This window comes from Eutrigla gurnardus, assembly GCF_963514095.1.
Source record: "Eutrigla gurnardus genome assembly, chromosome: 12".
Taxonomy (NCBI): Eukaryota; Metazoa; Chordata; class Actinopteri; order Perciformes; family Triglidae; genus Eutrigla; species Eutrigla gurnardus.
Window position 1 is genome coordinate 16,016,632 of NC_139926.1, and position 22,556 is coordinate 16,039,187.

The 22,556-nt window shown below is 41.3% G+C and overlaps 4 protein-coding genes across 7 annotated transcripts in view; 1 reads left to right on the forward strand and 3 right to left on the reverse strand.

Annotated features, from left to right (window-relative positions):
* Positions 1 to 22,556, reverse strand: part of tmtops2b (teleost multiple tissue opsin 2b) — a 206,600-nt gene that overhangs the window by 74,251 nt on the left and 109,793 nt on the right. The window lies entirely within an intron of this gene.
* Positions 59 to 3,878, reverse strand: LOC311022218 (growth hormone-regulated TBC protein 1-A-like). Of its 2 annotated transcripts, none has more exons than XM_084023321.1 (8): positions 3,688 to 3,878; positions 3,049 to 3,194; positions 2,808 to 2,966; positions 2,582 to 2,706; positions 2,094 to 2,190; positions 1,048 to 1,220; positions 777 to 962; positions 59 to 573 (listed from the first exon to the last, which is right to left on the reverse strand). In XM_084023321.1, exons 1-8 carry the CDS (start codon positions 3,741 to 3,743, stop codon positions 472 to 474), a joined length of 1,044 nt encoding a protein of 347 aa, XP_083879447.1. In that variant the 5' UTR covers positions 3,744 to 3,878; the 3' UTR covers positions 59 to 471. The 2 variants fall into 2 exon arrangements, with proteins under 2 accessions (XP_083879447.1, XP_083879446.1); XM_084023320.1 differs by having other exon boundaries at positions 3,049 to 3,197.
* Positions 5,366 to 10,651, reverse strand: dcun1d2a (DCN1, defective in cullin neddylation 1, domain containing 2a). 2 transcript variants are annotated; one of them, XM_084023497.1, is made up of 7 exons: positions 10,595 to 10,651; positions 8,800 to 9,016; positions 8,509 to 8,677; positions 8,060 to 8,190; positions 7,881 to 7,963; positions 6,874 to 6,970; positions 5,366 to 6,766 (listed from the first exon to the last, which is right to left on the reverse strand). In XM_084023497.1, exons 1-7 carry the CDS (start codon positions 10,595 to 10,597, stop codon positions 6,687 to 6,689), a joined length of 780 nt encoding a protein of 259 aa, XP_083879623.1. In that variant the 5' UTR covers positions 10,598 to 10,651; the 3' UTR covers positions 5,366 to 6,686. The 2 variants fall into 2 exon arrangements, with proteins under 2 accessions (XP_083879623.1, XP_083879624.1); XM_084023498.1 differs by lacking the exon at positions 10,595 to 10,651 and adding an exon at positions 10,251 to 10,273.
* Positions 12,998 to 22,401, forward strand: LOC311021932 (transcription factor Dp-1-like). Of its 2 annotated transcripts, none has more exons than XM_084022875.1 (12): positions 12,998 to 13,067; positions 15,097 to 15,183; positions 15,344 to 15,410; positions 15,716 to 15,837; positions 17,623 to 17,744; positions 17,927 to 18,092; positions 18,238 to 18,384; positions 18,499 to 18,567; positions 19,320 to 19,471; positions 20,084 to 20,250; positions 21,012 to 21,090; positions 21,209 to 22,401. In XM_084022875.1, exons 2-12 carry the CDS (start codon positions 15,172 to 15,174, stop codon positions 21,345 to 21,347), a joined length of 1,242 nt encoding a protein of 413 aa, XP_083879001.1. In that variant the 5' UTR covers positions 12,998 to 13,067; positions 15,097 to 15,171; the 3' UTR covers positions 21,348 to 22,401. The 2 variants fall into 2 exon arrangements, with proteins under 2 accessions (XP_083879001.1, XP_083879000.1); XM_084022874.1 differs by lacking the exon at positions 12,998 to 13,067 and adding an exon at positions 14,199 to 14,269.

Here is a 22,556-nt window from a genome sequence, read left to right on the forward strand (position 1 = left end):
CTAAATGACTGAAAAGAGACTCAAAGTGACTAAAAACACTTATTTTTTTACAATTTCTGCGTGACTCAGCATTCCTAGTGGATTTCGTAGCCTCGTGTATCAGTGAAAACAGTATTGGCATTTTTGAGGTCAAGTATATCAGGGAAAGAGATTAGGTCAGAAAGTTAAACACAAAGTTCTGCTTATCTAATTTTACTTCTTTCCATAAGACACTCGAATAAAACTGAATTTACATTTTCTGCAATAATAAAACCAGTTGTAACACGATTATACTACTGCAAAGTAACACTATATTGAAAGAAATGAAAAACAAAACACATTGAAATACATTTACAAAGCATCTGGTGTGATGTGTAGCAGCAGAAATATTCTGCAGAGCAGAGAGCAAGAGACGAGCTTCAGAAACTGCTATCATTTGGTGCGAATGTACAGCGTTACTTTTTCACACGGAGTAAAAGCAGATCCGAAACCTTACGGCCTTCCAGATTCTTCCTCGAGTATTCGCTGTCTGCATCTCTCTCTGAGTCTATCGATAGTCGCCATTGGCAGGCTCCCAGGCTCCGTAAATATTTTCTGTACAAAGAGAGAATGTCAAAGTGATAGTTTGAGAAAGTTTTAATAAAAAAAACAGCAGTGACCCAATCATGATAATGACAATAATAAGTCAGTTTTGAGCTTAAGCAATCAGCCAATTAATTAACAAGCTGGTTGACAGAAAAGTAATCCAGTCTTGGCCCATGTAACTTCAGCCAGTGATTTTGTCCTTTTCATCGCACCTGCATGAAGGTGTGGCAGTCCAGAGTGAAAGCCCCACAGGTGATTTGTTTGAAGCACTCGCACACGTCGGTTAACGAGCGAGCTCTCAGGATCTCTGGCTGGTGATGAACGATGAGAGTCAGAGCCACGCGGAAAAGAACCTTGGAGCCCTCATTAAAAAGACAATCCCAGATCCGCAGGACTGTCTGCAAGCACAAAGACACAAGACAGATGTCTGAAAAATGATGTTCCCACAAACTCCTCATTTGTCTCTGACGATAAACACCTGACCTCAATTGGAAGAATGTCAATGTAGAGGCAGATGAACCAGCGGGACACCACCAGCATCCATATGCCGGGATACTGGGCCATAAGCTGTCCAACAGCAGGAGCTTTAGCCTTCACCAGCTCCCCGAGAACCTCCTGGTCGGTTTTCAGGCCCATCATGGCCGGGCTGTAGAAGTCTACAACATCCACAAAGTAGATTAGTAGAGTAGTTAATGCAAAACTACTCTAGTTAATGCAAAACTTTTTGCGAGAATGAATTTTCCATGTGGAGTGCCACAAGGCTCCAACCTGGGGTCCAGTGCTCTTCACTTATCATGAGTTATCATGATGAGCAAGCAATATTCATTTGCATGACTGTGCAGGTGTTGCACCTCTCTATATTGTCATTATTTTAGCTGCCTTGATGAATTAAAAGTATCATTAACATACTGGTGAAACATGTATTAGTGCATTAAGGCCTTAAGCCGGAACCCTCAGGGACTTAACTGTATTTATACTGATCAGTATGAATACAAACAGCGCTGTGTGGTGACACATCACGCTACTTTGATGACACAAAAACACGTTATCTACGATTGTGGGTTTTTACGTTTTTTTCACTACCTGATGAAAACGTCTTCCAGGATCTTGCCGTACCAGAGGTGATGTAATTGTCAAATAATCTATTTACTCTTTTTTGCTAAACCAGCTTACTTACTTAATTTCCATGAGTCCACATTCCTGCAGACTTTGCCTGAGGGAATTACTCACAAATCTAAGCGTTGTGACATTAAACACGGGGTTACAAACCCACATATGTAGATGACTTGTTTTTGTGTCATCGCGATAATGTGATGTGTAATCGCAATAATGTGATGTCACCGCAAATTGCTGAACCAGTTTTTTTCTCGCCCTCGCAGCCTCTCACACTCAATTGTTAGCCAGGGGATGTCAGGTTTGTCCTCGAGGGTTCAGGGTTCAAGGTCTTTGAACACATCGTGTGTGTGTGTGTGTGTGTGTGTGTGTGTGTGTGTGTGTGTGTGTGTGTGTGTGTGTGTGTGTGTGTGTACCTGGGAGAATTCTGCCCAACAATGCATCCATGAGCCAGAAGGACTTCTCTTCATCCTTGGTGATGATCATAAGGTAACCTGCAATGAAGTTCATGCCCTGCCATGAACAGAGATGGTGATGTTCATACTGGTATCTAAGCTGCTTGTAGACACATGCAGCCAAATATCCATGGCAACAAAATAATTTCCAGAAGCTTGTTTAAGGAAGTGATTTTTTGACCAATATATTTTCAATAAGTTGGTTAGGGGGGATCCCAGCTGACAGTGGGCGAAGGCAGGGTTTACCCTGGATAGGAGGCCAATCTATCGCAGGGCTGACATGTAGAGCACTTAAGTAGAATAATATTGCTTGCTTTACCGGATGTTGCATAGAAAGCTGCACTTGGGCTAAATCCTACACGTGTATTTAAATGAATGAGGAACCAGCTGATCCTGTTTTTTTATGTAAACATATGTTAATTGAGAAGGGAGCTAAGTGTCTTCTTCACCTGGCAGTAGCCCACTTCCGTGTTGTGACGTCCGTAGGCCAGCAGCACGTTGTACAGAGCTCTCTGCAAGCTTGGTTCTGCTTCGCTCTGGAAGAGGACGTTGTCTGGAAAGGTCCGATGCATGTCTGTGAAAAACGTCAAGACAAGAATTGTACTTGTATATGGACCTTCATGGTGATACAAGCTGGGGTGAATGTTTTTTGAGGGGGAATGTGCTTAGTTGTACCCGTCTGAATGGTTTCCTTCAGCATGGCGTCATGCTCCATGGCAAGCAGAGACTGGTAATAACCCGCGTTGCTGTCCAGACGTTCCTGTGCGCCGCTGGCCTCCATCCAAATCCTGGCACGGTGCTCGTTGGGCACACCTTTACGCACGTACCTTTTCACTACCAAAGCAGATGCTCTTGTTACATCACAGAGCGCCGTCAAGGCACCAGAAACACAAGGAGGGTTTTGTGGCATTTTTACCTGTCAAGTTCTTCTCCACGTGCTGTTTCTGTTGGAGCAGCTTGGACCATCTCGCCGACCTTCTGTCGAGGACGGTCACATACTCACTCATCATCTCCTTGTAGGATTCAAAATCCTGACGTCTCTCAAAGCCGTAGTGGTCAACCCTGCTGAGGGCAAATCCACAGAGTCCAAAATAATGTGACTATACAGAAAGCACAACTGTGAAGCAACAACTGACAGACGGGGTCACTTTCCTCCCCACCCATCTCTCTCTCTCTCTCCTATTCCCTGATGACAGACACTACAACAGCCTCCACGGGGTTGGGTTTCTGGAGCGGGGAGATCAAATGCCCCAGCTGGATGATGAGTCCGTTTTAAATTACTCTCAAGTGGGATTAGTAGCAAGGAGCAAACTTCAAGTTCAAGAATAACCTCAGAAAGGCCATTTATTTCCCCACAAAACAACTCTTTGCTATGATATTTGGTACTTGGATTTTTAGCAGTACATGTTAAAGGTAAAATTTTTTAAAAAAAGTCTAAATACAATGAGTTGATGAGGAAAGAAGCCGATGTAAATAACTGGGAGCAGCGAATATACGAAACATCAAAACTAGAAGACATTCGGCCAAGTGAACAACGCATCAACACAAAGCTCACCTTTCAGTGCCATTATTGCATGTAAGAACTTGAGAAGCGTTTCCTGTAATTTCCATTGTGCGTCATGAGTAGAAGTAGTAGTCCACCAATGCTGTCAACAATCTGCACGGAGGAGCTTATTTCATGCCTTTTTCTTGGAAAATAACCGGCTGCTGTCAAGGTAAATAACAAAGCGGTCTGAGTTTCACATAACTCACCTTGCCGTTTTTTTTTTCCCCAGAGGGGAGGGGCCAGTTTAAGTGACACCCAGGTAACAGCCGCAGGTAGGAGCTTTATTTGCATGCAAAACAATTGGAGAGAGAAACACATTGTTGTCCAGTGTTTATCAAAACAAAGGTTTCTTAGCTGGCTGTAGAAGGTAAAATATTATTTCTCACGGGTTCCTCCAAGGATTGCCCTAAAGTACATATTTGTTACAAATGTTTAAACATATTGACCTAAATGGTATTTCAGAGCGCCACACTGCCAGGAACATTATCAGAAAGGGAACTCTTTTGCAATTCTAATTTAAATGTGTTTAACGTGATGACAAGCAATATTTTTATATCAATGTTTTCACTGCCCCCAAGTGGCCTACCCAACCCCCTTCCCCAACAGGTCAAGCTTGTTGTAATTATGTCTCCTGTATATACTCCTGATGAGCTGCACGGTGGTGTAGTGGGTAGCAGTGTCGCCTCACAGCCGGCGAGGGTCCCGGGTTCGATTCCTGGTTCAGGTTCCTTCTGTGTGGAATTTGCATGTTTGTGTGAGCGTCAGGTTCTCTGGATTCAAAGAGATTAATAGGTTCATTGAGGACTCTAAATTGCCTGTAGGATGTAAGCGTGAATCTGTCTCTTCTCTGTCTTTGCCCGATGTTAGAAAATACACAATATGCACTTCCAATGTCAGCTGGGATCGGCTCCGGCTCCCCCTGCGACCCTGAATACAGGATATACACTTCCAATTACATGCCACATTGTTTTAGACTTGTTAAAATGTAAATGTATCATTAAATTATATATCCAATCAAGTATTTATCTGGCCTTTGCTGCCTTTATTTGATAGCAACAATGGAGGGATTAAAGCAAACTAGGGAGAGAGACACTAACACAGGTCGTCATAAACATTATGACGTTGTCCTAAACTCCCGAAAATCATTTTTGCTAAATAAACTATTAAGTTGGCCAAAAGGCATGACATGCAGATACATGGTGGCATGGATATCACTTGACCTGCCTTCTTTAATGGAGTAGGATATGGAATAAACATATGATCACACTACGATTCTGAGCGCTACGGACATGATCATCATCATCATCACCTTCATCATCCAATACTGTACCTCTGTTTTGTCACTTTATAAAGTTGTAAACACAGAAATAACAACATACGGAACCATGTGAAACTTATTGTAAACTAATATTTCCCAAAGCACCATTGCCAAATTACCATGGCTAAGTACTAAAAATATATAGTTTTTTTTAAATATTGTTTATTATTAACAATCAACAACATGGAGGAATATTCTGAAAAAAAGTAATATTAAAGCTTTCTTTAACACATTCAGATCAGTATGGTCATACATCTTTTTTACACTTGTAACTCTGCTTTACAAACACTTATCTATGCAGCATACTGTTCGTGAGTGATACAAAATGTCCATCTAACTCGTCAACAAAAGAACTATTTGCATGTATGATTATGGAAATACTCATGCTTTATTCATCTTTCTTAAATGAACAATATACTTAAGCTACTTACAAGATGTATTAACAATATATTCTAATTTGCACTACCTTTCAGTAACACTGGACAGATGGGCTTGGACGAAATATAAATATTGAACGGACAGGTATTTACTCTTAAGGCTTATTTTGTCGTCCCGTTGTTGCCCTCTTTAGTGTCCCGGCTTCTGAACTTAAGGCTTCGCACTGCCATAACATACAGATATGTGCCATGCAATCCTAAGGGTCTGTTATTTCTTACCTTTAGATTTCACTTAAATGCTGCTGATTAGTCACTTAAGCATCATTAATGTCTCACAGGGATAAAAAAAAAAAAAAAGGCTTTGCTCAACCACTGGAAAGCAAAATCCTGGTGCTGTGGACTAAGTCTCATGTAGGATTCAAGACTGAGATTAACCTTTAAAAAAAAGAATACCACGAACCAATCAGATTTCTAAATTAAAGCACTTCCTTTACTTTAGTGAAAATGTACTCGTGAAACCAGCTCATGGTGACGTAAAATGTGTTTAACATGCTTTCGATCAGAAGCTCACAATTCCATGACTTGACAGATCCACCTAACAATTAAACCGACAGCATATCTTCCACTATATTGAGGCATCCCGTTAGAGATCTTAGCATTTACTGTACATAAAAGAATCATCTTTTGCATTTAGAAATTGAACGCATTTATATTATTCTTCATATAGCTCTCTTTGTAAACTGTCCCAATAGATACAGTATGTACAGTAAAAACTGCAACAGTTCGGTTCGTGCTGGTGTGGTGAGCACTTTGTCCCGGAGTTAGAGTAAAGACGCGGGAGCGTTGCACAGTCACTCGGAGCTTCATATGACGGAACAAAGCCGGCTTGGGAAGAAAGGAAAACCCACAGTTTTCTTCTCTCCAGTCCCTTTAGAGTACCAGCCAGTGAACCTCCTCTCAGTGCCGTGTCCATCCCCGCTTACGGGGCTGCGGACTGACAGGTAGTGCTCCTCCTGGAGCAGAGCAGGGGGGGGGCGTCCAGGATGCTGAGAATCCAACAGGAGAGACAACGGTGAAGTCGGCAATGTCCGTGTGACGCCTCAGTCTCACGAGAACAGAAAAAATGTGGCCAGTTGTTCTCACAGTTTGTACACAGCTCCCTGAAAGGTGGTTTCCTGACAGTTTCAAGTGCTTCTGTTTTCTCTCTGAAGTCTACGATTTCACTGTTTTTTTTTTTTTGTACAAGTCTTAAAAAAACTATGAAGTCACTGTAAAAGAAACAAGGTTCTGGCTTTCCAGAGTTGGGATTGGATTTAGAGAGTTTTGCGTTTTGATCCCGTTACGATTGGTCGAGCGAATTCCACGAAATCATCTATAAGGACCGGCCACGCTCCTGAGAAAGAAACACCAGGATAGCATTAGAGTCGCAGGGAGCTACGTAGGAAAGTTCACATTGACAGCATTAGAAAAGCAAACGGATCAACGCCAAATCAAACTCACCTTCCTCATCATAGTTTGACATATCGTCTGCAATCATGTTACCAAAGTCCAACAATAGGTTCCATGTGTCCTTTGGGATGGATCGTTTATGATGTTCCTGTAATGGTAAAGTGCTGGTCAACATATTGGTATATACATGATTTTACCCAGTTTTTATTTATTTTTTATCTCTATAAAAACAAAGCTGTCTACATTTTTATAACACTATAGTGTAAATCACTGGACCGGCATGTGTTCTGGAGGTCCAAGTCCTGCCCTTTTTGAATGAGTGAGCTTATAAAGACTTCAATGAGGGATGCACCTTTGGTGGGAACCAGTTTATATGATTGGTGAGAAATAAGAATACTACTCCTAACAGGGCTTTGAGTAATGTATAAAGGAAAGAGCATACAGCTTCAGAGCAAACTAATCAAGAGTCTGACTATTCTTCTATGTTGAGAAGGGCCTTTTATACAGATGTTGGTGGTACATCATCAGGGAAGCATTGATTCCGTTGTTTGTTTGGACGCCGATGTGGGGTCCATGATTGACGAGCCACTCATCAGTGTCTATAGGTCCACGTTGACTTGCCAGCTGTACTGGTGTCACAAGGTCCATTCTACAGTTTATGTGACATCTGACATAAGTGCTAAGTACAGGTAACCTCATGATACTGGAATATTATAAGTCGAAGCTACTCAACCTACTAATTCACTTATAATAAACTACTAAATTAAAAATTCCCATCACAGCACCAATCCAACTTTTCAACTCATATCTGTTTATTTTCCCCCCAAAAATGTAAAATCTGTATTCATAACTGTTCAGAACTCCCTGGCGTCACTTTTGTGCTACATAACATGAAGGCAGGGTTTGCTGTGGCCTAAAAAAGGTCTGCCATGACTCAATGAATAGTACTTAATCGAGAAAGTGTATTTTTGTTAGTCATTTCATGGCCAATACATGATCTGCTTGATAAAACCAGTGTTGGCACTGATACCAGGCCTAATTTCACTCGTTTGACTCACCAAAAGGAATCTGTTCCAAAGATCAAGGAACTTAAACCGTCCTGACAGAACCAGGTTCCAGTAGGCTACGGCCATCTCCAAGTCTGCACACAGAGAAAAAGCAGAATGTGTCATTCTAACGGTTTGTAATTCAGTGATACCATTCAGCGTGTTGTTGCCGTTATTGTCACTCTTCTTACCTAGACCCTTCTGTCCGGGATTTTTGGCAAAGTTAAAGGTGAACTGGTAGAAGTCCTTGAACTTCCCGCTGTCTTTGAGCTCTTGCTCTAATCTTGGCAAGAGGGCCTTTAGTTTTTCTGGGCTGTCACACCTAGAAAAATAAGACAATTCAAGCAACAAATACACAAACAAACAAAAATAAACAAACTCCAATTGAATACACCCAAGACACCCAAACCCATTGCAACATAAATTGGGCAACTTTGACACATGAACCTCAAAAGTCAAAACAGTGCAGCTCCACCACTGAGTCATTCCACGAAGACACAGAATACTCAAGCTGTGGTTGAGTGCGTCTATATATAGACAACCTTCCCTCCCCGGAGTTACACGAGGAGAATCACCATGCAAAGATACTGTTTGTGTCCCGGCTCGATGCATGACTTGTGCTGTTAATGGCAACACTCACCCCAACTCTGTCATTCCATCCAGAAACTCCTTCTTGGTGAACTCGCACTGAGTTGCGGCACGAAACTTCCACGCCACGACAAGAACGCTGATGCTGGCTGGATCCAGTGAAAGGTCATCACAAAACTGCTGGATCCCGTCAATACCGATCTTGTTTTCATCCTGGGGATCTACCAAGGGGCAAAACACAGTGACACCGACACTTTTTTGCAAAGAAGTATTAAAGAATATTGCCCTTTCTGGAACAACTCTACTGTAGTAAATATGTCAAGTTACGGAGTAAAACACTTACCTTTGTAGCGATTGTAAAGCTGCTCCAGCTTTTTCCGGTCTACAGACGTTTTCATGGATTCCTTGCAGTAGAGGTCTGGATTCTGAAAGTAGTTGTCGGTAGCAACTTCGAGTTTCCAGTCATTCTGCGTGAGGCAGTACACAGCTGTCTTTTCCCCAGCCTGTGTGAAGGACATGAACTGCCGTACCTTGTCCCTCTGCGAAGACTTGAGCTTATGCTGTATAAGTACAGGACAGGGACTGTCAGACACGGGTGCGATCAGACCGGGGAATACTGACAACAACACGCAAACACAGACCGAAACACAGACAAAAACACACAGCAAGACACAAACATCTACAGGCATTCAGGCAACGGTGAAGACCGCGGGACACTCAGAAACACTCATATTTCAAAAGGTTAGTCTGTCACACTGTCACACACACATTATCGGTGGCGAGCCAAGACGCTGTGCTGATTATTATGTCCTGTCCAAGAGCACCGTAGGCTTCTCTGAAGGGGGATGTTGTGGATTCTTAAAGCCATGCTGTACCCGCGAGGGCCCCCCAGATAACTACAGTCATAGATGCAACATGAGAAGGGGATGCCATCACCCGGACCTAGAGGTGCAATATGTCTGGAGTCTAACACAAACACCCTGCCGGAAATACACGGCAATATAAAAAAAGAAAAATCTGAATACTTCATATGCTGATATTGTGAAGATATTTTGTGGTGTGGACATTTGCAATTTTATAACATGTACACACATTTTTATTTTTCAGAAATCTGTTATGAAATCAAGCACAGTAGATTTCCCTCGGCTAGTGTCGGCCACACAAATAAATTCAGAATATTCTAACTTAAACTGTTAAACTGTAATTGTGGACCAACAAGTAACAGCCTGTCAATGCCATATGTCAACCCTAATTCCATCTGGTTTTCTAACATTATATAGACACAACGCTTAGTTGATTGATCAAATTTGCTAATCATTTCATCTTTTTTGAAAGAAAAAATGCCCAAAATCCAGTGATCAGCTGCTCAAAAAGTTAGGATTTGCTTATTTTCTTAGTCTTCTATCATAGTAATCATTTCTGAGTTTGGGAAACTGTGATTTACAGAGTATATGAACAGTAGAGCAATTGATAATGGAATAAAAAAAATATCTTATGCTCCAGCCCCAACCGATATTATCCAGAAACATCCCTCGGTCCAAGTCATCATGTCACCGGCTGCATTCTGTGAACACCCCGGTGAAGAAGCAGCATTTCCTGAAACCGGAGACTCCGAGTGCTAATGACTCCACCAGCCGGCACCGATTTCTGTTAATACCGACCACGCCGAGTCAAAGGTCTGTAACTGTCTGGCTGCTGATGGGTAACGTTAGGGTTAGCATTGTACACACACACCACCGGCTAGTAACTTCTACTGGCTAATGTTAGCCAAGTTAGCCTAAATGTGTCACTAACATTGACGCTGGGGATGGCATCAAGAGCATGGGCTGTCAGTGTGGCTGTGGATATGCCGGGATTTCACTCGAACGATCCCGTCTGGGTCTGTCTTTGAGGTCTAACGACTGACCCGATCACAGCCGAAGTTACCAGCCTGCCAAAAAAGGGACGTGTAGCTAGCTAGCTGCTCTCAAAATATCAACTGACCTTCCCTGCAATAGCAGCGAAACACAAGGAACTAATCATTGCAGGCTTGCCACAACGCGACACGGCGTGTACTTTAATACGACAATAGTCTTCAAGGTGAGCCTTAACGGCACCAAAAGCCAATGCCCGGGTTTGTGTTTATTTTGGTTACCTACCATTTTCACACCCGCTGTTTGACCAGTTTGGTAGCCCGACTGTCGCTCATTCTGCGCCTGCGCGGAAGTAGTCGCGGCGCTATTGTAGGGTTCAGTCATCCTTGGGTTCAGCAGCAGGATGAGGTTTTACAGTTGCTCTGTTGTTATGCCTTTTTGTAAGTATAGGCCAAAATACATAAGTGTGTGTGTGTGTGTGTGTGTGTGTGTGTGTGTGTGTGTGTGTGTGTGTGTGTGTGTGTGTGTGTGTGTGAGAGAGAGAGAGACAGACAGAGACAGAAAAAAATTTGATATTTTTACACTGTTTTGTTATGTGCTAACTTACCATGTGAGACCAGGGTAAGAGGTCCCCCCCAGAACAATGTCTATTTTCTTCAATTTTGAACACAAGATATATGCGGTAATCACAGTTATAAGGTAGTTTAATCATAATAGGCATAATGTAAAAAATATCTACTGGAGAAAGAAGCCTAGGAGGGTAGGTGGGAGGATTTTGCCTTATTAATTTTGATCAATTAAAACGAGGTATTTCTTCACAAGGTTAACTTTATTTTCCCATTGTTCCGTTGCTTTTACTGTAACTGCAAAATAAGAAGCGGTCACCCATTGATTTGTGAACTCCGGGTTTGAAGTCTTGAGTTTGGCATTTTGGCCGTCGCCATCTTGGAATTTTTGCAACCAGTGAGCAGAAGTGACCATATTTGCACTGTGCACTAATGCATATTCACAGTGTATTGAGGGCAATATTCAGGCATGTAACAGGTGTACATTTTACACAAAGTGTATGTGGGATGAGGGGCTCATTTTTGCCCCCTTCACTGCTGTGTGATATTTGCCAAACAATGAGGAAATTGAGTCCCCATATAACATGAGAAAAAAAGAAGAAAAAAATAAATATAATTATTTGTGGGGTGGACTCGGGCTCAGCTGAGTTTTATCTCATGTGAAAATGAATACACCCTTCAACAAGTGTGGAGAGTGTAGATAAGGGACAGAGTATCAGTGGGTGACAGTCTTCCCTTTTTGTTGTTTTACTGTATAAATGCCTGAATGGCAGCCTGAGCACTCGGATGCAGCATCAGCAGCACAGCTGTTATACTGAGAGGTGTTTCTAATATTTAATCTACAGTCAAATAGTAGAAACACTCATCTATATGACGTAATCAAACTCATATCCTACAAAATGACCATGAAGTTAAATGAACGTCTCACAAAAAAAAAAAAAATGCAAATGTAACACCATAAAGTAGAGTTTATTTATGGCATACTGCATTAGTTTGTGGTTATTATGTTGAAGCTGTTCAGAGAGATTGCATTATACGGAGAGGTGTTTCAAATAAGTCCAGCCCACTTATATAAATGAGGGTTAAGTAAATAACATATAATATAATGCAGCACAGTTCAACAGCAATATTCAATATCTTTTCTTGAAAAAATATTGAATTATGCCTTTATTTTTTTAATCTCTGACCCTTGATCACTTCTGCCCTCTATATCAGATATGGATGACAGTCCACATGACATCAGATCGAGATCTTGATCTTGGATGAATCTCGCAACACTGCTTGTGTGACTGACGTTTGCCTCCCAGCTCACATTTAATGTTGTCTAACTATGATTGCTGCCAAATGGGAAAAATGAACCATTTTGCATTCTGCCATAGCCAAAGCTTTAGCCAGGATTTAGAAATACTGAGGTTATGCGCCCAGCACGTTACCATCTCTCTGAAAAGTTTGACTGAAAACAAAGTAGGAAGAGCACATTGTCCATTCATTGCAGGACTTCAATGTCCTTGAGGAAGACATTAAATATTAACTGCATGGCCCTTTGCATGATGTCTTGCTGCCATTGGTGTGCAGGTGGGTGAATAAAGTCTTTTGATTTTCCAAATTAAGCTATTCATTCAAATGATGAATTATGTTTGATACTGTCTCCCATCATGGTGGCAGATCCTCTGTTTTGAAGCGTTCACAACACTGGCAGGAATATAATCATGGTATGGAAACACTAAATCAGTCTACCGTATTTTGTTTTAATTTAAAGGTGTGAATGATTGTTTTTCTACAGACATAACCCTATATCTAGACAGCAGAGATGGGTTTGGGAGTAATAACGTCCGTATGCGTCCACAATGCATTTTAGGGTGCAAGAAAAAATTACCTGAAGTCAGAGCTATCTCGAAGTGCCAGTTTTAGAGATGAATAAGGACGTGTCGTTATACTCCCGTCCAGCAGATGGCGGTATGTGTGCATATGGGAAGGTGGTTGCTCTCCACCAATCACAAGAGATGCACGTTGTGGGCATGACCCGCTCTGACTGCTTTGCTGTCGTCTCTTCGATGCTGTCCAATCACAGTGCGCTAAACCGAGACACCGCCAAGATCAGATTGTGAGACGCGCTGCTGTAGCGAGGCTAGCAGAGAGAGAGGAGGCTAGAAAGGGCTAGCAAACAGTTCGCTAACTTGTGAAGTTCACCGGTAAGCCGTATTTATCGACTTGTGGCTCGCTGGCTTGCTGCTGCGAAAGAGAGGCCTCGGTGTTAAATATCTGTTTTACCAGTTATTGTGTTTTTTAACAGACACAGAGCTAACGTAGTAAACTCGCAGCTAATTCTGGCAGTGTTGTCGATGACAGCTGTGTGTTAGCTCGCCCGCTAGCTACTTAGCTAGTGCATCGCCAGTTTGGCTAACAAAGCACCGATGCTCTTTCGCTTTCCAACTGCAATTGCGAGTTAGATTGTTTGCGAAACTATACTCCGTAGACATATAGTAATAGACAAAATACACTTAACGTTGCGCTGTAGTTTGTGCGCTAACGTATCACGTTGGCGTCTGTGGCAAACGATAACGGAGTCACCGGCAGCTCTTTGGTTAGTTTAACATAACGGCTCACGGTGATTCTGGTCGAGCTGGTTAGCTTTATCAACACACCCCTGTCTTCATATCAAATTATAGGGTTATCTTTCACGGTTATGAGAGTTGAGACGAAAGTTGGCGCCCTTTTTATTGCCATAAATATAAACACTAAAAATGTACTTACCATTATATTAATTTGTCAAAGTTATTGATCGTTAGGTCGATATTTTATTCAAAATTAAAATCAGTGTAGTCAGATGTGTTATGTAATAAGTTTATACTATATATTTATACTAATTTATACTATATAAATATACTATATTTATACTATACATATATTTATATATAGTAACTTCGAGGCAAGCTGACTTGTTTCTTGGTGACAGGCAGCTGACAGGTTGTCAATAAACCACAATTTAACATCACTAATCCCAACACCAGAGAGGAACAGACGTATCAGAAGCTGTGGCGAAATATTTCGGTTGTAAAACTTATTGCTTTCTGTTTGATTTTACAACTTTCCCTAGTTGTTCGTCTTTCTCCCGTTGATAACGACTGTTTTTAATACAGCTTCAATAGTCGACCAAACGGGAAAATCCCTGGCGTTACGGCAAAAGACATAAAGTTGAGGGAAATAAATAAATACAACGGTTAAAACGCCAGACGATAACACATGTTTTGCCCGTTAAATAAATCATATAATTGTGGAAAAGTAGTTCGGCACTGCTTAGTTTGTTTCCTGTTTGGTAGGGATTTAGACCTCCTCTTCCTCCATTCTCAAATGCCAACAACAACAGCCGTCGAAGAAACAGCAGAGTGCACTCGTAAGTGCACAGAATCAAATTATATTCACTCCGTTCGCCGTGGGAAACGCACGCGTATTTCTTCAAATACCCAACCCGAACTTTACCTCGTCTGTAATGTGCAGCCAGGAACCAAATAATCGCCGAATTGTGTGTGAATTCCTTTTGGAAAACGTGCACGAGCTAACTAGCTAGCTAACGCCAGCGAGCTCGAATCCGACGCTAACTGGTAGCGGTAACAGTTAGCTAGCTGCATTCAACAAAAGAGTGTTTATCGCTATCGTCGTTATGACGTGAATGGTGTTATTACCGCTTGCGAGAGTAATATATGTAACCTTGCGGTGCTCTGACTTAAGTCGCTTTAATTTGTTTTGCGCTGGTGTGATAAACTTAGCATGGTTTGCGTGACCTGTAGCAGAAGTTCGTCGGTGCCTCTCCTCTGGACGTGCTGGGTACCTGAAGTAGGCCTTGTGCACACTTAGCGTTGTAAAAGTTGCGAGCATCAATGGGTGGTTTGATGCGGGTTTTTCTGCACACACGAGCATATCCAGAAATGCTCCTCGAGGATTCACACCGTCGAGATCGGTCCGAAATATACGCGTTAGCCGTCAATTTGCTCTTGTAAGAACAATACCCGGCAACTCGAGCTAAGAGCTGTAGCTGTGTACAGTATGCTGGCAACAAGCAGTTCACATGGGCCTCAGGCATCAGTTTAATTGAATACCAAAAAACACACACACGTATATAGAATATATTTAAAAGTGGGTCATATTATGGACATATTTTATGTTTTGGTGAAATGTAGGGACGTACCACTATCATTTAGTTTGCTTTCTTTCTCTCCTCAGGGGTCTGAAAAGTGACAAATAGAAGGAACATTTTCTTTTTAGCCTAAAGCTCAACTCCTCTGGTCCTTTGGGATCATGGCTAAAGATGTAAGTAAATGAAAACATGTTTTCTTTTTGTTTAGTTATTTAGTAGCCATGTTAGATGAATTGTTTAGCTCATATGAATTAGGGCATCCCCTATAACTTTGGACTCATGCAGTGTCTTTAATGTTGTGATTCCTGAGTGTATTATTCTCATCCTTTGCAGGTTGGTCTGATAGAAACGAATGGAGAGCTGAAGGTTTTCATCGATCAGAATCTGAGCCCAAGCAAAGGTATATACTACTATTAATTGCCTTTCTACAGAATACAGTTCAGTACAAGTTTTTTTTCTTTTTTAGCCTCGTCTTTACAAAATCGGCAATCACTGGTGATTTAGTCCCAAATCAGCCACCCATCAGGTTGAATATGCCCAATAAGTGGTTGTTACATATAGTGAAGTTGAAATTGATTGCCTGTCCAACAGGAAACACTGTTTCTTCAGCTGTAGGCTTATGTGCCTGTCATTGGACAACAGAGGGCAATAGAGTATCAATCAAGAGCTTTACTCATCACTGGTCTTCTCATTGTCTTCTATTAGGTGTCCTTTCTTTGGTTACTGTCCAGCCTACAGCTATCCCCGTGGCCAAACAGCTACTACCCAAAACTCTCGGGCCATCCAATGTGAACATTGCTGCACACATGCAACATGTGCCACACATGGTGAGTGATGCTCCACATGCAACTACCACACTATCTGGTCTTATAATGCCAGAATGTTGTGCTTTATTAAAAAAAAACTTGTATGAGTTTACTACTTTTGAGGTATAAACAAAGTTAATTCTTCTTCAATTGTCAGTGACCCCCAGATGCATTTGTGTGTATATTTTCTTGCTGGGTTTCTGAGCTGTGTCTTACTGTTGTGTAAGCCCCTCCATTATCATAGTGAGGTGACCGGCCCGCGGGGTGGGTGGAGGCAGTTGATCCTAAGCTTATCAACTCTACAGTCAGCAGGATTACACCCATCATCCCATTATATACATGGAATGTATACATAACGGAAATCAGCTTAGATATCACCTTAGTGAAGCAATAGGAGGTTCCACACTAACTTTTCCAATAGAAGCACTAGAGCTACCAACCTTCTCAGTGGGTCGCACCAGCACTCGATTTAGTCGTACCCTTTGTTGTGGTACAGCGTGGTATTAATCAGTGGTGGAATATAACAAAGTACATTTACTAAGTACTACTGTACCTAAGTACAATTTTGATGTTACTTTTTACTCCACTACATTTCAGAGTTAAATATACTTTTTACATGTACTTTTTTATGACTGCATGAAATATAATTCATTGTTATACAGTAAATTTAACCACCCAACTGTATAAAAATGAATACAATTTTCTCTATTGCAGACAGCTACAACAGTAAAATCAATAATACTAATCTATTATTCTAAGATAATAATGTAAGAGTCCATTTGGCTCCTCCATAGTGAGTACTTTTACTATTATACTTAACGTAAGTACGTAAGTAAAAATTGAATGCAGGAGTTTTTTTTATACTTGTAACGGTGTTTTTCCTAAATCGTGGTATTAGTACATTTATTTAAGTAAAAGAGCTTAGTACTTCCATCACTGGTATTAATCAGTGACACTGCCTCAGTTGGTCTATCTCTGCTTGCAACCTGGCATTGTCTCTTCCTCTCCGTCAGCCTCCTCTTTTCCTTTCATTTTGCTTTTAAAAAAAAAATGTATCCCCCTTTTCTTTTGGAACATGGTAACGTCTGAATGGATTGTTTCATTAAGTTTCTGCTGCTATTTAAACATGCATCACACTGCACTGATGGTTAATCAGCCATAATCTGTGCCGATAACCAGGCGCAGCATGCACATGATACAAGAGCACAGAGCGAGCAAAAGTGTATCCCCTCGAGGGAGCACTTGTTCTCCGCATGTATAAAACAAGTCCTGTTCGCATGACCCTCCCTACGATCTCGCAACTGTTCAAGACTTGACTTTTGAGATCTTCTCCATAATGATCATCATGCACTCGTGTGAAAATGACCACGTGAAATACTCACTCGCACACTCACAAAAAAGTTTGCAAGTGCGATCATTTTGGTTACAGTCTGGACTCGCCATGAATAGAATAGTCACAAAGCAATCGTCATTCAACTGTGATGCTTCTTCTTCGTCGTTATTTAATGAATGGCCAAACACATTCAAAGGACTGAAAATATTTCCAATTTGTATTGCAAGTAATTACCAGCATCAGTATTGTTGTAATGAGATAAATCCATTGTTGTATCATCAAAAAGGGGCTGTACCCCTACACCAAAAATATGATTGAAGTTGTCAAGGACAACATTCTGTCTCGATGTCGTCAAGACAAAAGAGATGCTTGTTTACTTGAGGAGCGCTAGGGACGACCACTTCAAGCTGTGCACCAGTGTTTCCAGAGAGGGTCAAATTCAAACAGTCATCTTTTGCTCTGTCCTTTTGTAGGTGATAGGAACACCCCAGAGGACTACGGTATCCAATACCATTCTGGTAAACAGTCCACATACACCCAGTTCTCAGTTCCTCACTCAGAGTCAACCGTCAGATGCCTCTCCATGGTCATCAGGGTAAGTCTTCAAAAGGTCCTTCAGTTTCTAAGCTTTGGGCATCGTTGTTGATATCTGTGGAGATTAAAGCAATTGTTTTTAGCGTTATTGAGTCTGATATCGGAGATAAAAGAGAATGCTTACATACTAATGACTGTTTGATGTGAAAAACTATTGACCTAGGGGATTTGTTCTGCCTGCAGAAAACGTGGTAAGAAAGGAGAAAAGAACGGAAAGGGCTTGAGGCATTTCTCCATGAAAGTGTGTGAGAAGGTGCAGAAGAAAGGAGTAACCACCTACAATGAAGTGGCAGATGAACTCGTTGCAGAATTCAGCTCTGCAGACAGCCACATGTCACCCAATGACGCAGTGAGTGTTGCAGCTGTGTGACATTATATTTAAAAAAAATGGGCTTAAAATACACTGCTAGATTTTATGATTTACCGTTTTAATTATTTATATTTTGAAGTTGTTTTTTGTTTTTCATATTTTGCATGTTTTTTTCCCATTTTAGCACGTGTATGACCAGAAGAACATTCGACGGCGTGTTTACGATGCACTTAATGTGCTTATGGCCATGAACATTATCTCTAAAGAGAAGAAAGAAATCAAATGGATTGGCCTTCCTACCAACTCGGCGCAAGAATGCCAAAACCTAGAGGTATAAACACGCAGTCAACTCTGTCCTCACAATTGCTTGTGTCGAGGATATCTTGCCTTTTTATCCATGTTATAATTCTTCATCGTCATCCTTTTTTTCCCTTTTCAACCGTAGGTGGAGAGACAAAGGCGGCTGGAGAGGATTAAGCAGAAACAATCACAGCTTCAGGAGCTCATACTGCAGGTGGGATTGAACTGAGTGTTGTCTTTATCAGGGTGGTCTTCACATGTACCTTCCATAGCTGTGATAACGCTCCTGCTTGAGATTATTGTTCATACATAACCTTCACCTCATGGCGTTTGCGATTGGCCACATCATTATGTATGCCTTCAATCCAACAACAACTGCTATTAATTCAACCTTTACAAAGATGATGTTTAATTCAACGATGGTGCTTGCTGTGGTGAACTGGGCAGCATTATGGTGAGAAGTGTTTCTAACATTCTGCCCCTCCTGTATGCAAATAAGTAGACAAAAAATAGAAACAGTTGTCCCTTGATGTACTCCAGGTCAACACCAGTACAAACTATGACATCAATAATAGACTTATAGTTTAATACCTCTCTGGCAGTGTCGATCACAACTGAACGTTATTGTCTTTGTGAAGGGAGTGTTCATGGCAGAGCTGTTGTATTGGATTGCATTATTGTGTGGGTGTGTGTGTGTGGGATTACTTTTGTATAATGACTCCAAAATTATAATGTACATCACATCCATTTAGTGCCATGATGAGGGAACAATTGGCGAGAGCTCTACAAAGCCAGTTGTTTTACTGGAGACATTTACAATGGGGCTGCCCTAAAAATGCAGGAATATAAAGCCAAAGCTTTGCAGAAGAAAGTAGTAAAATATTCTTGAAATGTCAATTATTCTGGTTTTCTAAAGTCTCTGTCGCTGCTTCAGTATTTTCATCCTCCTTTGATCTTGTCTTACAGCAAATAGCTTTTAAGAACCTGGTTCAGCGGAACAGACAGACAGAGCAGCAGGCAAACAGACCTCCGCCTCCCAACTCCATCATCCACCTCCCCTTCATTATTGTCAACACCAGCAAGAAAACTGTCATCGACTGCAGCATCTCAAATGACAAGTATGTGATTGTGCAAGTCTTTAGTTTTCAGCACTTTTAAGTGAAGAGTTCTGAGTTTACCTTCAAGGCTCATGTTCTTTGAATTGAATGCAAAAGAACATTGTATGTTGCAGGAATACATTTGGACCATTTACCCCTCTAACCAGGTTTTAAAAGCAGGCTCTAATGCAGTACAGCAATCACAATCCCATTTCATAAAAGGAATAAAAACAAGCTTTTATGGCTTCAGATAGTTTCAGGGTGACACACAAAGTCGGGATAACCAAGCAGCTAATAGTTTCCTCTTAGCTAACTGAAGACAGATCACATACTTCAAAATGTCTTGACTTGATTTCATCTAGCGTTGAATCCAATTATTCCATATCTTCATCATATTTCTTGGTGTCTATAAGCTGGTTTGATAGCCATTCATACTTAAGAACCAATATTTTGGCACTTGTGTTGCATGATGCCACCTTCCTGAACACTGCTCCTTAAAACATGGCTGTCTGCACAAATTGCATATTTGACTTGAAACACCATAAATTTGGATCAGGATCACTTATTTTGTTTAAAAAAAAAAAAGGAAAATTCACCCTCCTATGCCTCCTGTTCTTTCTTTCTCATCTGCAGGTTCGAGTATTTGTTCAATTTTGACAGCATGTTTGAGATTCACGATGACATCGAGGTGCTGAAACGTATGGGCATGGCCTGTGGTTTGGAGGTGGGAAAGTGTTCTCCAGAGGATCTCAAGGTTGCACGTAGCCTGGTGCCCAAAGCTCTGGAACCCTACGTTATAGGTCAGTGCCATAATCATTTGGTGTTTTGTCATTTGCTCTGACAAAAACCCTTACTTGGTGGACAACAGCAAGTCTTTTATTGCAAAGCAGCTACTGGAAGCTCAGACGGTACCCGTATAGTGTTCGGCGAAAATGGAGTTGGTTTTATTTTTTGATTAGAGGATCCGTTTTAAAGATCGCAAAGAAAAGAAGTGGCTGTATCAAAATCTGGGTCCTAAATCAAATCCTACAAAGTACGCAACAGCTTTTGTTGTGCCTCCTTTTGCATAGACAACCACTTTAATCACAGTAGGCACAGCAAGAGTCTTAAATTCATGGAAATATGACGCATAAGGAGTAAGTTCATTGCTTTGAAATTGCACTGTTTAAGCTCCAATGCAAATCACTCACCCAGTCCGTTCATTTCATAGCTACATATAGCAGAATATGATGATGTGCATTTTTTTCTATCTTAAAGGAAAAGCTCTGTCGGTTTTAATTTCATACAAGTAAACAAACCAAACTGTTTTTAATTTCATTAACGGTCTGTCTGACTCAGGTTCCATGATTGTCTCTGCAGTCTGTATGATGACAGTCCGCTGCTTTTCCACCAATTTAGTGAAACTATGAAGACCCACTGAACTGAAACCCAATGTTTTCCCCTTTTCATTTTCTACGGGCCATTAGCGAATCCCTTTGTAAGACATTACTGTAAGACAGAAGAGAGCGATGACTCTAGGAATCATTTTTCTGTATGTTGATTTGGTTTAATTTCTTTTCAGAGATGGCGAAGGGTCCCATCAGTAACGTCTACATCACTGGAGGGTCCTCAGCAAATGGAACCCGTTACCCTGCAAGCAGGTGAGAAGACTTTCCTGTATTAAACCTATAAATGTGACAGATGGCAGGTGTTGTATCGGCCCTATCGCCGCCATTAGCTTGTAACAAATGATGAACATCGGGCCTCCTGTCCTTGCAGCGATGGCTGCACGGACGGCACCATGGCCTCCAGCTCGAATGACTCTCACTACAGCGGGTCTCGTGTGGAGACTCCAGTGTCTTATATGGGGGATGATGATGACGAGGACGAGTACGATGAGAATGATGATGAAGACTAACCTGTCTACGCCTCGCCACTCCAATAAGCACAGTCCTTCGAAACCACCTTCACCGTGGGAATTTAGTCCCCTTTTTGTGTGTGCTTCTTCAACCTTTTCCCCATGCCTGTATTTCTGTATGGCTTTCTCAGGGGTGTAGATGAATATTAAAAGAACAGGGGTGAACGTTGCACTCGTTTTCTGCTCCTGAATCATGTGCACCTGCACCACAGCTCCGGAGCAGTTGTCGTCCAAGGGAACTGTAGTCTGTGGCCCAGCCACCACGCCGAAGTCTTTGTATGTTTAATCCACTTCTCAATAAGCCATCCCACTGAAAAGAAACTCTGTAAAACCTACTGCTGTTGGAGAATGTATAATGTACTTGTTTGAATAGTTATTCCTATTATTTTGCAATTGCATAGGCAGACACAATGATCACAATGTTCCAAGATGGCCATAGTGTCTGCTTAACATGCCGTGTTAGTACAACACCATGGATTATGAATGGCCTAATACAGTTGCCATGGCATCCCAGGATGGGGCTCCATCAGATGTGTTGATACTTCTTGTTTTGTGTTCTGGGCAATAATTTGAATTAGTTTCTTAACCTCCATTGTGTTGGGCTGGCTTCCTTCTGTTCTGTAGGCAGCTGCTTTCCTGATCTTGTTTGCTAGTATTTTATTTTATATATATATTTTTTTTGTATTCTGGAGTTGTTCTCCACCACCGCCCTGTCAACACCTTGGTAGTGTTTACAAAATAATGGCACCAGCAAGGTAAAGACTTTTATAACCCAGGCTCCTGATAGGTAAATAAGCATTGTTTGTGAATTACGTATATGAACCCTACGACGATTGTAGCTTATAGTATCCTTTAGAGGCCAGTGGTAAAGATAGACCTTCAAAGATGATTGATGTAACAAAATGTGTGGTTGCATAGGTCTTTATGTACTCCCTTCAAAGATCTCCCTTTTAAAACTTGGCAACACATGTACTGACTCTTCCAAAAAAAAAAACATTTTCTGTAATCTAATATAAGTTTGCAAATTAAAATATAGATTGTTTTAATAATTGTGTATCTATAATTTGTTGCCTATTTGTTGGAAGGTAGGCAGACATCACAGAATACAAGATTTTATATGTTTACTTTTCCTTTTCCAGCACCGAGGGGGTTTAATGAATCGTCACAAGAGCTTTAGTCCTCAAACTTTTATTCTGGTACCGAATATTT